At 50.9% G+C, this 13,803-nt stretch overlaps 1 protein-coding gene across 1 annotated transcript in view; it reads right to left on the reverse strand.

Moving 5' to 3' along the window:
* The window catches only part of WDR25 (WD repeat domain 25), a 155,876-nt gene that overhangs the window by 41,818 nt on the left and 100,255 nt on the right, over positions 1-13,803 (reverse strand). The window contains exon 4 of the mRNA XM_082852987.1: positions 4,501-4,631. Coding sequence (XP_082709113.1) covers positions 4,501-4,631 — 131 coding nt within the window. The remainder of the gene's footprint in view (positions 1-4,500; positions 4,632-13,803) is intronic.

Genomic DNA, 13,803 nt, shown 5'->3' on the forward strand with positions numbered 1-13,803 from the left:
AAACACTCGATGCACAAACGTGCCCCACAGTGGAATATATCACAAAGTAGACTGCGATGGTTTGTCTGGAGGTTATAACAAGAGGGGGAAACGACCCATATACCCCTGACTGAGGCGCGGTTCTCTGGAAAAGACATTCTCTGAGCACACGGCTTCCACAGGGTGCCCATAATAGGGTGAGGCACAGGGGCACCCATCTTGTCAGCCAGGTCAGAAGGATCAGTCCCCACAAGCCACAGCGTGACACACACCACAGCCAGATACGTCTTAGCAGGGATGGGCCAGATCCTAAGTATTTTTGGCTTCGCGGGCCATGTGGTCTCCGGTGCAATTACTCAACTCTACCACTGTGGTGTGAAAGCAGCTGTAGCCGTTACACAAATGAATGGCAGGAACTGCATTCCGATAAAACTTTATTTACAAAAACAGGCAGCAAGTCAGATTTAGCCCCAGGCTGCACTTGCCGATCCCTGATCTCCACCTTCACCTCTATTAACTTTAAATGGCAAACCAAACCAAACAAAAGGAAATGTCCTAAAATCCAACCTCAGGAAATGGCTTAATAAGCTCAACCATCTGAAATTGACTCATTCGATCCGTATTTATCGAGTGCCTGCTGTGTCAGACGCGGCCCTGAGTGCTGCGGCTAAAGCATGGAGCGAATTAGCCAAGCAGCTGCGTCACAGGGACGCATTAAACACCTACAAGAGTTCATTCCACTGCAAGGAAAACCTTACAATGCTGTGTGAAAAGCAAAATAAGACCAAACGATGTTTTGAAAAACACACAGTGGAAAAGAACAATGAAATAAAAATATTTAAATGTGGGGCTTCCCTGGTGGCGCAGTGGTTGAGAGTCCGCCTGCTGATGCAGGGGACGTGGGTTCATGCCCTGGTCCGGGAAGATCCCACATGCCGCGGAGCGGCTGGGCCCGTGAGTCATGGCCGCTGAGCCTGCGCGTCCAGAGCCTGCGCTCCACAACGGGAGAGGTCACAACAGTGAGAGGCCAGCGTACCGCAAAAAAAAAAAAAAAAAAAAAAACACACACATACACACACAGTGGAAAAGAACAATGAAATAAAAATATTTAAATGTTACTAATGTTTACCTTTGGCTGGCTCGACTACCCCTTCTCTCTGTTTCTATTTGTTTTTTCATATAATCGCATATTACTTTTATAATAATAACAGTCCTTCCGTTGTTTTTAAAAGAGGAAACCTGTCTTGATTTTAAGCTAAGGTCTGTGTCCCTCCTGCAGTTTCCACAGCTGCCCCTGAAGGCAGTCAGAAGACAAGCCGCTCAGCCCTAGGTATTCCTATGCTCACCAGGGAGGGCTGGAAAGTTCAGCACCTGGGACAGAGCCCCAGGCCCCACAGGAGCCCAGCAGGAGGGCAGAGAGCCACCCCAGGTGGCTGTCCACACCTTTCCTCTCTGGCCCTCCTGCTGGGTCCGTACAAGGCACTTGGGCCACACCTATCAGAGGAAACAGAACTGAAGCAGGAAAGAGACTGGTCCCCTGAGTCTGGCTGATGCACATGGAAACAGTCCTTGTGACCCAGCAAGGGAGGACAGGCAGTCAGATTGTTGGTAAAAAGGAAGTAGAAACAAATATTGCACAGATCCCTTTACCCACATTATTAGCTGGGGAGAGACTGGCAAACATGCCGATACCAGTCACAGCAACATCTGCTCCTAATTGCTTCTCCCCCAGCATTCTCAGAACACGTCAGCTGGCGTCTGCCCTAGGAGAAAATCCGATATTTTTAACAAAGTCTTAAATCAGATGGCGTCCTTGATGAGTAATTTCTTACGTGTTTGCTCTTTGAGGCTAAAAACAGCACACCTCTAAGGGACGTGGCTGTCACCAGGGGCTGGTTGATCAGGAGGCCCCGCTTCAAACAGCATGACTAAGAGTTTCTAACTCCAGCAGCACTTTCCAATGTCTTCTTTCGTTCATCATGTATTTATATCCCATATACAAGTGTTCAAGTGCTTTTAAAAGTCCACACATCCCCTTCTTTATGGGTAACTTTTCTCTCTTTTCCAAATGTTCTTGTTTTTAAAAAGTCTCTTGTAAAAGAAAAATGTGTGTTTTTTTTCAAAAGAGTACATCTCTCTATGCTCTAATTCTCCCACTTGTGAAGTACTTTAGGCAAAATACCTACGGATAGAACATCCTGTTCTCTTTAAGGAAACTGTCTCTGGTTTTAGGTTCTCCTGCAAACACCAGCAGCCCCTTCCCACAGCCTGGGGGGAAAGTGCCTTTCTGCAGCAGCCGGTCTGACGCACCAACTCGCCTTTCGAATCCGGCACTGGAGGTCTTGTCCCACCTCCTTCCATCCTGGCCACGCAGAACGGCCTCTGCTCAGTGAAGACCTGATGGGGGGGCTGCACCTGCCCAGGATGGGGCAGGAGGCGGCCCTGGAGGGGGATGCCTTTAGGTAGAGGCTTTGGCGCTGCAGATGCAGCAGGCTAGAGCCCTTTGGCGTGGGACCACTGACTCCCCTGAATCCCTAATGGAGGAGGACACTCTCTGACGTTCCACACCCTCTTCTTTCAAGGTCAAGATCAATGCCGGTATCATCATGAACTACCCTGTAGCATTCTAGTGGCTGTGTGCCTCCTTCAGACCAGGGCGGTGCTTCTCAGAGCTTGAAACAGCCATCCTGAAATCACTGAGCCCCCCAGAGGCAGGAGGCAGTCAGGCTCTTCCCCACTGCCCCTCCCTGAGCCCCTCTGCACCCCTGATCCCAGACCCCTGCTCACAAACCTCCCATGGCTCCCCGCTGCTGATCCAAACCCAGACTCATGGCATTAAAAACCTCTCTGCCCGGCCTGTCCCACTGCCTGGGGCCCACGCCTGGCCAAGTCGAGCAGGCCACTGGCCCTGCACACACCTTGTATCCCCCAAGTCGAGCAGGCCACTGGCCCTGTACACATCTTGTATCCCCCACGTCGAGCAGGTCACTGGCCCTGCACACACGTTGTATCCCCCATCCCGTGTGACTGCCCTCTGCCTCCGTCCACTCATTCGGTCACCCACGGTCTGATGAGTGCCTACTACGTGCCAGGCACTGTTCTAGGAGCTAGAAGTCAGCAGCAAACAAAACAGACAAAAATCCCTGCCCTGGAAGAGCTTACATTCGAGGGGATGGAGACAAGGCAAATAGACAAGGAAAATCCATAGTGTGCCGGGTGATCATAAGTGCTATGGGGAGAAAAGAGGTGGCAGGGGGACTAGTGAATGCCAGGGGTGGCTGGCATGGTGGTCTGGGAAGGCCTCACTGCAGAGGTGGCATTTGAGCAGAACCCTGTAGGAGGGAGGGAGCCTCTCCATAGAAAGCTGGGAGGAGAGCATTCTAGGCAGAAAGTGCAAAGGCCCTGAGGCAGGACTGCGCTGGTGTGTTCTAGGAAAGGCAAGGAGGCGGGTGGGGCTGAGGCTGAGCGGAGATCATGAGGCCTTGTGGGCCGCCCTAGGGACACAGCTTTTCCTGTGAGTGAAACCTGAGCCTGGAGGGCTCTGACCAGAAGAGTGACACATCTGACTTCCACTGTCACAGGCCACGCCGGCTACTGTGTTGAGAACAAACCGTAAGGGGTCGGGGGAGGTGGGGGGTGTGGTGGGGGAAGACAGATACCAGAGAGGAAACTACTGCAATTATCTGAGCAAGAGACAACGGCAGCTTAAACCCGAGTTACGACTGGGTTTGCTGATGGTTTGGGTGTTGGGGGGATGACAGGAAGAGTGGAGAGAGGGATAGTTCTGATGGTTTGGGCCTGAACAACCAGAAAGATGGAGTTGCCGCTTTTTTTTTTTTTGGCCACACTGTGTGGCATGCGGGATCTTAGTTCCCTGGCCAGGGATCGAACCCATGCCCCCTGCATTGAGAACGTGGAGTCTTAACCACTGGACCGCCAGGGAAGTCCCGGACTTGCCATTTCCTAAGTTAGGGAAGCAACAGGAGTGGCAGGCTGTGGTGAGGGACGGGAGTGGACATCACTTCTCTATGGGACTGACGGTGACCAGCCTTTAAGCCCCAACGGGAACACTGTCTCCTCCGAGAAGCCTTCCTTACACTGAGCTGAACTGAAAGCTCACCCGCTCTGAATGCCAGCCCCTCCCTCCCCACCACCCCTCCTCTCACTCACACACACACACAGAGCACTTCTCCACCCCACTTATTTGTATCTACATATTATTCCCCTGAGTAATCTGAGGTTGATTCATCTTATAACATCGGGAAGCATTTGCACACAGTAGGTGCTCAACAAATATGTTTAGTAATATGCTGTATAGATGCACCTATGGTACCTTAATAATCTAACAACTCAAGAATGTTCTTTCAAAACATCGAAAAATTATGCTTCCCACTGATTCAATATTAAGTGGTAATTATTCCATTTCAAGGGTCCTATATATAGATGCTGACCCACCCCCAATCATTCAAAATGCCCAGGCAAGCTCTGCTGGAAAGGCCATGTGAGGAAGAGGGGTGTTACCTTGCTGGTCCTTACATCCCAAGCTTTCATTTCAGAGCTGAAGCCGCCACATACGAAAACGTTGTGGTCTCTTGGATGAAATTTCAAGGTAGTGATTCTAAAGTCACTTTGACCACTGAAGAGCTGGGTTCCTACAACACGAAAAGAGAAGAGAGGGTTAGAAAGTACTCAGATCACAAACGAAATACCTTGACACCAAGATGCCATCTGATACGGAGCCACGGGAAAGCACAAGCCCCCCTGGGCCTGAGGCGGCCAACGGAGACTTTCTGGAAACACAACAGCAGCGGCATTTGCCCTCACTCTCTGGCCACCTGGTACTCAATTAGCTGAATCCACCCACCCCCAGGGATAAACGAGATGTCTGAATCCACCTTTAGGTGCTCTGTAAACATTATGCACATCAACTCATTTCAAGCACATAATCCAGTTTGCAGTTGAAAAAACCAAGACTCAGGGAGACTGAATAACATTTCCAGAGCTACACAATTAATTTTGTTACATTATTTACTGGGAGTCTAAAAACCAAAAGCAGGGGCTTCCCTGGTGACGCAGTGGTTGAGAGTCCGCCTGCTGATGCAGGGGACGTGGGTTCGTGCCCCGGTCCGGGAAGATCCCACATGCCGCGGAGCGGCTGGGCCCGTGAGCCATGGCCGCTGAGCCTGCGCGTCCGGAGCCTGTGCTCCGCAACGGGAGAGGCCACAGCAGGGAGAGGCCCGCGTACCGCAAAAAAAAAAAAAAAAAAAAGCAGAATGCTCCAAAATGATTCTTTTTAGGATCAGCATCTTACAGTCACACCCTCACGATAACCCATCGATGGTTTTCCATAGAGCGTGGCCAGTGGGGTGGCATCAGCGTCTGGGCAATAAATGCGAGTGTGACGTCACAGTGGCTCAGGCCACAGGTTGGAGGGGGTGCATGGACCACCTTTTCTATCTGCCATGAAATGCTGTCAACTGCTCCTGGATGCTGTGCAAACGTCTGCGTGCACACACACACCTCTGCCGTGGAAACTGTCTTCCTGTCACTGAGCTCTCTTAGAGGTAAGCCATAAAAACGCCAGAAATGTCGATCATTTAGAACAGGTCAGACTCGGGGAACAGATCTTTTGTGCTGAGCCCAGGTCTCGAAAACCAGCATGCTTTCCTCTACACGGTGCCACAGCCCAGGAGGGACAACCTTGAAACCCTTCCCCTGGGCCTGAGGCGGCCAATGGAGACTTTCTGGAAACACAACAGCAACGGCATTTGCCCTCACTCTCTGGCCACCTGGTACTCAATTAGCTTGAAATCCTTCCCCTGGACATAAGAAGCTGGATACCAATGCAACGCCAAGATCTCAAGCATCACCTCCTCTTACGGGAACCCAGGAAGTACACTTGATCCTTCAATTCAGAGAGCACTTCCGGAAGGCTGCCCTGCTCTGTGTTTAGGACCACACTGTAGTTAAATGCTCCACCGGCTCACCAGGTAAGGAAATGAAAGGCATCAATTGGTCCTCTCGAGAGTTACAGCAGAAGCCTTGACAAATCCAATTTGCCTAGATCCTTGGTCTCCAAACTTGTCTGACAGTACATCCCAGCCATGAGAAACCCTTAGGCACATACCGCCAACACGTGTATATTTATTTATGTGCTACTGTACCAGTATATTATGAGTCTAAAAGCAACTACCAAAATAAGAACATTTTGAAAGATGAGACAAGGATAAAATAAACAACATTTTAAAATATATTTTAATATGCCATTTACTAAGAGTATCAACAAACCTCTTGGAAATTATTAAATCAAATGAGTTATAATAATTTTAGTAAGAGCAACAGGACTGAATATGCTTACACTTTTTTAAAACGTAGGGACCTTTTTGTGACTCAGTGATTTGACAGTAGCCCGGTTACAGCTTAAGTTTACACACTGAACACTGTCAGAGCCCCAAAGCCTCCTTCCAGAGATGTGAGGACCCAGAATGGAAGAGACGTTTACCACTAGCAACAGGGGAGACATCTTCCGCTTCCATCTACCACGGATGCAAAGGATTTTGTGAACAATTTGCCAATAAAGCTCCAGTTCCCCTAATGTCAAATAATGGCTCCTGCCACTAATCAGCGGCTATTACTGTATATTCTCCTATTTCTAACAACCTAATTCAAAATCCACTGAAATTTTCATTTACAGGATTTTAAAGCAGGATTAGAAAAACACTGTTCCCAGGTTAACAGTGCTGACACTGAAGTTTTTAATAGGTGACACGTTCACATAGTTTTTGGCAACAAAAATTACAGAGTGGTATAAACAATTAAAAACATCTGTTTTCAAAGTGTTCTCTCCAAAGCGCAGATTTCTTGGAAAGAGGCTGCTCCCTTGTTCTTTGTTCAAGCATCACCTTTACCTTGATGGATGACGAACTGTGTTGATTTTTTTCTAGTATCTTCTAAGGGCCTACAATTGGCAGTCAGTTGTCATCAGAGAAAACTCTGGAAACACTTGGCTTTTTGTAAAGGAAGACTCTATACCTCTTTAGGCTCAACAAGCCCCTTAACTATTTTGCTACAAAATGCAACTCACAAAGACTTCCACGGTCATCCTATGTCATCACAATGCTGTCAAGACCTGGCCAGTTTGGGTCGTTGCACTGACCACGGTGACGGGACTATAGACAGCAGCCTAGCTGTCCGAGCTGAGAGGGCAGTTAAGGCAGATGTGGTTCTCTGCCTGGTGGGATGTTGAAAAGCCATTTCCAACTGGAATGATAAATAGCATTCTGTGGCAAGAGGGACAAAGCTCGATACCCGTTCTTAAATTACAGGAGTATTAAAGAAGGACTGACGTGAACAAAGATAGGGAAGACGTGATTCACCAACAGGAAATGAGCTGTTCTAGGGGTAGTAAGGTAACTTCTTAAATTATACTAATATTGCTGTCATAATACTGTTTTTCTAATAAGTAAAGAACTCTTCTATAAAAGCATGAGGAAGATGAGCAGACTTGTCGTATTCTGTGTGCTGTGTCCCTCTCATTAGGTCAAGAGACAAGCAACACTCTCAAGTAGACCAAAAAAATCACTTCCTGAGGAATTGGTCTAATTGGAAACCTGGTATTCCCAGTTCTTATTCTTCTTTTCCTTTCCTGAAACTTGTCTGGGACCCAAACTCTTCCTCGCCTTTTCTGCTACACTTCGGGGTCAGAAAGCAAGCGTGACATGCCCGGTTAGCAAGCCCCCCGCCCAGGGAGGATGGAGCAGGGGGCCGCCCGCCCGTGCGGTACCGCGTGCCCTGGGGATGGGCTTCGTGCCTGCAGCGCTGGCTGCGGGAGCTTCGCTCCAGCCAGGGGGCTGGGGGAGCCACGTGGGGGCTAAGGGCGAGGGACTATCATTACATCCCCTCCATGGAAAAGGAGCACAGATGTCGCTGCGACCCTCACACCGGCGCAAGAAGGCCCCTGTAGGCCAGAAGTCTTCTCTCCAGACAGATACAGCCGCGCCTAATGCCGACTCTTTGCTCATTTGGAACTCACTGCCAACCCTTAAGTCCAAAAGGAAAAACAAACTCTATATGCCTGGAGAAAAAATTCTCCCTGTTTCTTGGACCATAGCATATACCATATGCTTATTTCAGGAAAAGCAGTGAATTAGCCATGTTTTTTTCAAAAAGTGCCGTGACAGTCTTGCCAATAATGGGGGAAAAAGATGAGAGGAAAAGTGAAAGTCGAGTTGCTAAAAGATAATGACTGGACTTTTTTGCTGAAAAAATGTATTTCTGACTACGTTATTCATCCTCAATCCCCCAAAGGGACTGAGAGAGAATCTATGTCTTTTAAGTACTAAAATTTTCCAGTTAGAAGACAAGCTGTAATTTCTATTTTTTCCTACTTTTACTTGTAATAACTAGGCCTTCACTGTACTTCTTTGTTAAAAGGGACCAAAATGAAATTTTTCCAGTTTTGAATAATAATTACAGATACCTATTGGGAAACACGAGGTAAGGAGGTCTGGGGCGAGACTGTGGCGCAGAAATCAGGACCCCAGCCATTGTCACCCAGCAACCTGTTCAAAGTGGGAGGTGATACAGCAGAGGGGTGGGGAGTCACACACACCCGGGTCCCACCCCAGCTCTGTCACTTCCAGTGGAGCGACCTTGGGCAGGGCCCTTCCCTGCTGTGTCACACGCCCTCATAAACACACGTCTGTCGGGAGGGCTGTACAGAAAGCATTCTAGAGGGCCTGGCAGACAGCAAACAACAAAGGGGAGAACTCTTACAGGTTGAAAAAAACGAAACCTCAAATTATTGAATTCACCCTTAGTTAAACTGAAAGCTGAAACCAAGGGATATGAGTTTTTAAGAGCAGGGAACTTGAGAGATTACTGACGTTGCGTTTTTGTTCTGAGGCTATGAGAATACAACGCCTTGGGCTGCCTTTACATTTAGTTAAAGAGATACAAATAAAGGCTGGTAAATATTTATCAGAAACTGTCTTGAAGGTGATAGCCACGCTGGAGGTGAAGGTCCTTTGCTGTCAGATGTGTTCCTACTCTGCAGCTTTTCATAAATGGAGTAGCTTTTTTTGTTTGTTGTTTTTTTAAATTTTTCTTTATTTATTTTCTTTATTTTTTTTATTTTTATTTTTGGCTGTGTTAGGTCTTCGTTGCTGTGCGCGGGCTTTCCCTAGTTGTGGTGAGCGGAGGCTGCTCTTCCTTGCAGCGCACAGGCTTCTCACTGCGGTGTCTTCTCCTGTTGCGGAGCACAGGCCCTAGACGCGCGGGCTTCAGTGGCTGTGGCTCGCGGGCTCTAGAGCGCAGGCTCAGTAGTTGTGGCACACAGGCTTAGTTGCTCCGCAGCATGTGGGATCTTCCTGGACCAGGGCTCGAACCCATGTCCCCTGCATTGGCAGGCGGATTCTTAACCACTGCACCACCAGGGAAGCCGGGAGTAGCTTGTTTATCGCACCCCCTCCTGGGCAATGCTACTTTGAGCACAATGGTTAGTTGTGTATAACCTTTAACCGTGAGACTTATCTGGCTTGTTTACATGTTTGTTATGGAAAATTCCATTTATTCACTGCATGCTGCTTATAAGAAACTGAGTTTTAAAATATTTAGTCCACTGACACTGACTTTATTGATCTTGTTCTAATGATCTCAACCAGTATAAAAGAACTGTTCAGACTCTCTTGGAGTTAGGAAAAACCACTTCTTTTCCTCCTTGAATCCATAATGATACAGATAAACTATACATCGCCATTAAAACAAAAGCCTGTTTAAGACAGAACGCAGAAACTCAACTGGGTCTCTTGACACGACTAGCGCTGGCAATGCACCGTCACCAATATTGCTGTGATAAGGCAGCTGTAACACTGGCCGCGCTCCTGCTCGGGGAGCCCCCCTCTTTCTCCGGTGGAGACACTGAGCTTCCCAGGGTGACCACCTGTGTGGCCAGGCAACACTGCCTGTCAACCCTAACGCCTACCCTGTGGGACCCTATGGTCACGAGGGCTCCAGGGCCCTGAGGGGCCTCCTCTGTCCCAGCACGTCTGGCCCCCGGCCCAGTTCCTGGCACGTAAGAAGCACTTGACACAGGTCAGGTGAAACCCAAGTACGGGTCCCCAAGAAAGAGCAGGGAAGCTCATGTCCTCCTCTCCAGAGAGATGGCGCCTATCGCCTCCAGGCCTGCCTGGGGCTTGCATGTTTCATGCCACAACCCTGCGTGGGAGGTGTAATTACCCCATTTCTCAGCGTTGGGGGAATGAGGGATGGAAGCCCAGAGAGGTGAGGCCTCGTCCAGGGCCTTGCGAGTCGGCCACGCTGGGACAGAGGCTGGACCCCTGTGACCCCGGAGCCCGCCCGCGAGCGATCCGTGACCTTTCCTTCCTCTGAGCTCTGCGTGCACATCACAGGCTCGGGAGCCGGTAGGGGAGATGTTGACGAGGGATTGGCTGGTGCTGTCGGCTGGTGGTGATTGAGCTCGTGTTCCCAGGCAGGCGGTGTATGACTCATCCTGTGAAAATCAATATCGTTACACTCATCCTCTGGGAAGTATTCAGCCAGCCGTAAATTTAACCCTCCTGACTCAAAGTTAACGAAGAAAGGAGCTTACTAACTTTCAAATCAAACTCTGTGAATCAGAAACGAGCACCATCTTGGCACGCCGGGCAGAGTCCCGGGGAGGGTCCAGGCCGGAGTCAGACGGGCCCGCGTCTGCATGCTCCCTGTAGGTAAGCTAGCAGCCCCGGATCCGCCGGCAAGCCTCTCAGATCCGTGGGCCCCTAATACGTGAACTCAGGAGAATAAATCTTACCTTCAGGGCTTGTTGTGAGAATTAGAAATAATGCACATAAGCCCCAGACAAACGACAGGCCCGACAGACAGCGGCTGCAGCAGCAGCAGTAGTCACAGCAGAAACAGCAGTAGCTGTTGTAGAAATTTCTTTCATATCAAGTTTGGCCACTGCATTTCATTAACCGGACAAGACTGAATTTTCCAAAATTAAAAAAAAAAAAAGTTCTCAACTTGCAAACAGGTCCCAAAGGTACAACTTATGTTGGTTTTCTGGGACTCAGAAGTCACCACCAGGACAACGAACAAGCCGTGACTGTGTTTAGCCTCTGGGGTCAGTCAACAGAGGTCGTCCTACCTACGAAGGGAGCCAAACCGCAGTGCAATCACAATGAAACACACACACAGATAAAAACGTCACGTCTGTGCAATAATGGTAATGAATGAAATAGTGCCGTTGATTAAAAACCGCCTTTGATTTATCCAGAGGGCTGGCACGAGCTTAACTAGAGGCAGATGACTAGTCAGAGGTTTGTGGAGGCGTGGAAGGACCTCGAAGGCAGGTTCTAAAGTGTGAGATACGGGGCTGGCAGGGGCTTTACTCAAGCTTGGTAACATCTGATTTAATATCCACAACTAGGGCAGCTTCTTACTCCAAAGCTGTACGGAAAGAGGGGGAGAAATCGAGGTTGGGACTGGAGAGAAATACTCCTCAGCGGAGGAGAAGAGCGTGGGTGGGAATGGGCACGGGTGCCCGGGGTCAAAAGGGCACAGCCTTGAGAACAGACTAGTTTAAAGGAGGGCTGGGAAAGGGATGCCGGTGAAGGAGCGAGCTTAGGAGGAAGTGGGACTCCACTGTGTAGAGGAGCCTGCGGGGTCCCGCCTGTATCTGTGGGACGGAGGACAGGAGGGCAGGCGGCTGCTCCCAGGGCAAGAGGGCACTGGAGGGGCGGCAGCCAGGGACCGCCGTCAGCTCAGACCTCACTGGGGCACAGAGCTCTGCACAGCCTCCATATCTGGATCTAGTAGTAAAACCCCGAGGACCAAAGGAGCAATGACACGAGACGTGCCCACACCCTCGGGAGCTCCATGTCCACGCCCGCTGCTGTCCGCGGGCGCGTGAAGGACACCTAACCGGGTTCCTCTGAGATGTTCCAGAGAACAGTCATGGTGCTGGAAAGCCTAAAGGCTGGAAAAGCCCAGGCCCCTCTCACCAGCGCCTCCCAGGAGGCCCAGGGTCAGGGGGCGGCACCACTCTGAAGGCTTTAGCCCAACAAGGAGCCCCCCTGCCGCCACTTCTCCAAAGCCGAGTGAGCCCCTGACACTCTTCTCCGGGCTTTTAATATGGACGCTTCTCACCCTTCCTCTGACAAGTGTTTTAAAATCGTCAGGGCAAACATTTCTCCTGCTGGGACGGCGGCTGTCGATAGCCGGAGAAGCACCCTTCAGCCAGTCACTTCATCAGAGGGATCAGTCTGGACGCGCTTTCTTCCCAGAGGCCCCGAGTTATCCTCGGCAGGTGGTGAGCCAGCTGCCCGGGTGAGAGCGGGCTCCCCCGGAGTCGGCTTAAGCAAACTGTTCGGTCACAGCCCAGAAACACACGTGCCTGAGGGTACCCACTCTTGTCCTTGAACAGCCAAAGCCTCTGCCAGTCACACGGGCCGGAGCTGAACCCCAGCTCTGTCACTGCAAGTCATCCAACGCTCCAAGCCTCAGTTTCTGAGCCCATGAAATGGGGATAAAAACACTTCCCTCACAGGTTAGCGTGAAGACTAACTATGTAATAAGCAGAGAGCCTAACATCCACTGATTCATTCTGGCTTGATCCAGGCCAGGCAGGGTGCCAGGAACCAGGGCTACACGGCTCACAGCCTGGCCCACAGGGAGCACCCAGCCGATTTGTCCCCCTTTTCCTTGGAGCATTTCTGTGATGGAGGCCCCAGTCACGATGCAAAAACAAGGGAGACACCAGAAGACACTTCTTGGAAAAGAAAAGTCATGATCATTTATGGGTCCAGTCCCAGTCAGCCACTCGGGCCCACGCACCATGACCCCCACAGAAAGACACAGGGACCCCAGAGCAGAAGGAGCCAGGCAGGGGCGGGGCAGCAGGGCGCGGGAAGCGGGGTCTGAGTGAAGAGGACGCCCGCTCAAGTGAAAGGCACGTGCCGACCCATCGCGAGGAGGAAGCTGCTACCCCGCTCAGGCCATTCTGTCACGGAGCAGCGGAAGACGCAGGAGAGGCTGGGAGACCCTGAAGGCGGTCTTCCTGCTGCTCTGCCCCCAGACCCACACGTGGGATCAAGAGCCACGCCAGGAAGCTGGCTCGGGGGGGCCCCTGGGGGCTTTTGGAACTGAGCCACCAAAGCTGCCCCATTTGGGGACATGGTCCAGCCACTGCGGCTCTCTGGATGCTCAGAGGAACACGGCTATGATCTCCTACCTTCTGAAGGGCCTTGTGGGGCAGGGGCGGGGAAGGGAAGGGCAGCCTTTGCTGAGTGCTTGCCGTGCAGCAGGCACTCTGGATACGTTATCCCAGCTGTTCCCTTCCATGACCCCAGCTGCTGGGCACTGCTACCCATCTCACAGATGCGGAGACGGAAGCAAAGGAAGCTTCCCCAAGGACGCCCGGCTTGGGTAGGTGGAAGAGCTGTGTCTGCACCCCATCCAAGTTCCTCCTACCACACTGGGCTGCCTCCAGCATCCGGGAGCTGGGACCGGGTGGCACGGCCTGGATGCCCCGGATGGGCTGGACACACGTCAGGAGAGCTGACTGGGCACAGGAAGGAGGACAGGGTGCCCTGCCCATCCAGGGCCCTGGAGGCTCCAGGGAAAGGACCATCTCCTTTGCAGCCAACAAATGCAAAGTTCGAGGCCTTGCATGCCTCCGAGGCCTTAACAGCCAGGCTGGGGGCGATGGTCTAAGGGGTGGAATCTGCAAGAACCAGTACCACTTAGAACTGAACGAGCTCAAGCTCTTCGGGGGCTTTTGAGGAGACGGGCTGATGTGGCGTGCCGGACAGCTGACTCATAAAG

The sequence above is a fragment of the Leucopleurus acutus genome (genome assembly GCF_964270905.1).
Source record: "Leucopleurus acutus genome assembly, chromosome: 1".
Classification (NCBI taxonomy): Eukaryota; Metazoa; Chordata; class Mammalia; order Artiodactyla; family Delphinidae; genus Leucopleurus; species Leucopleurus acutus.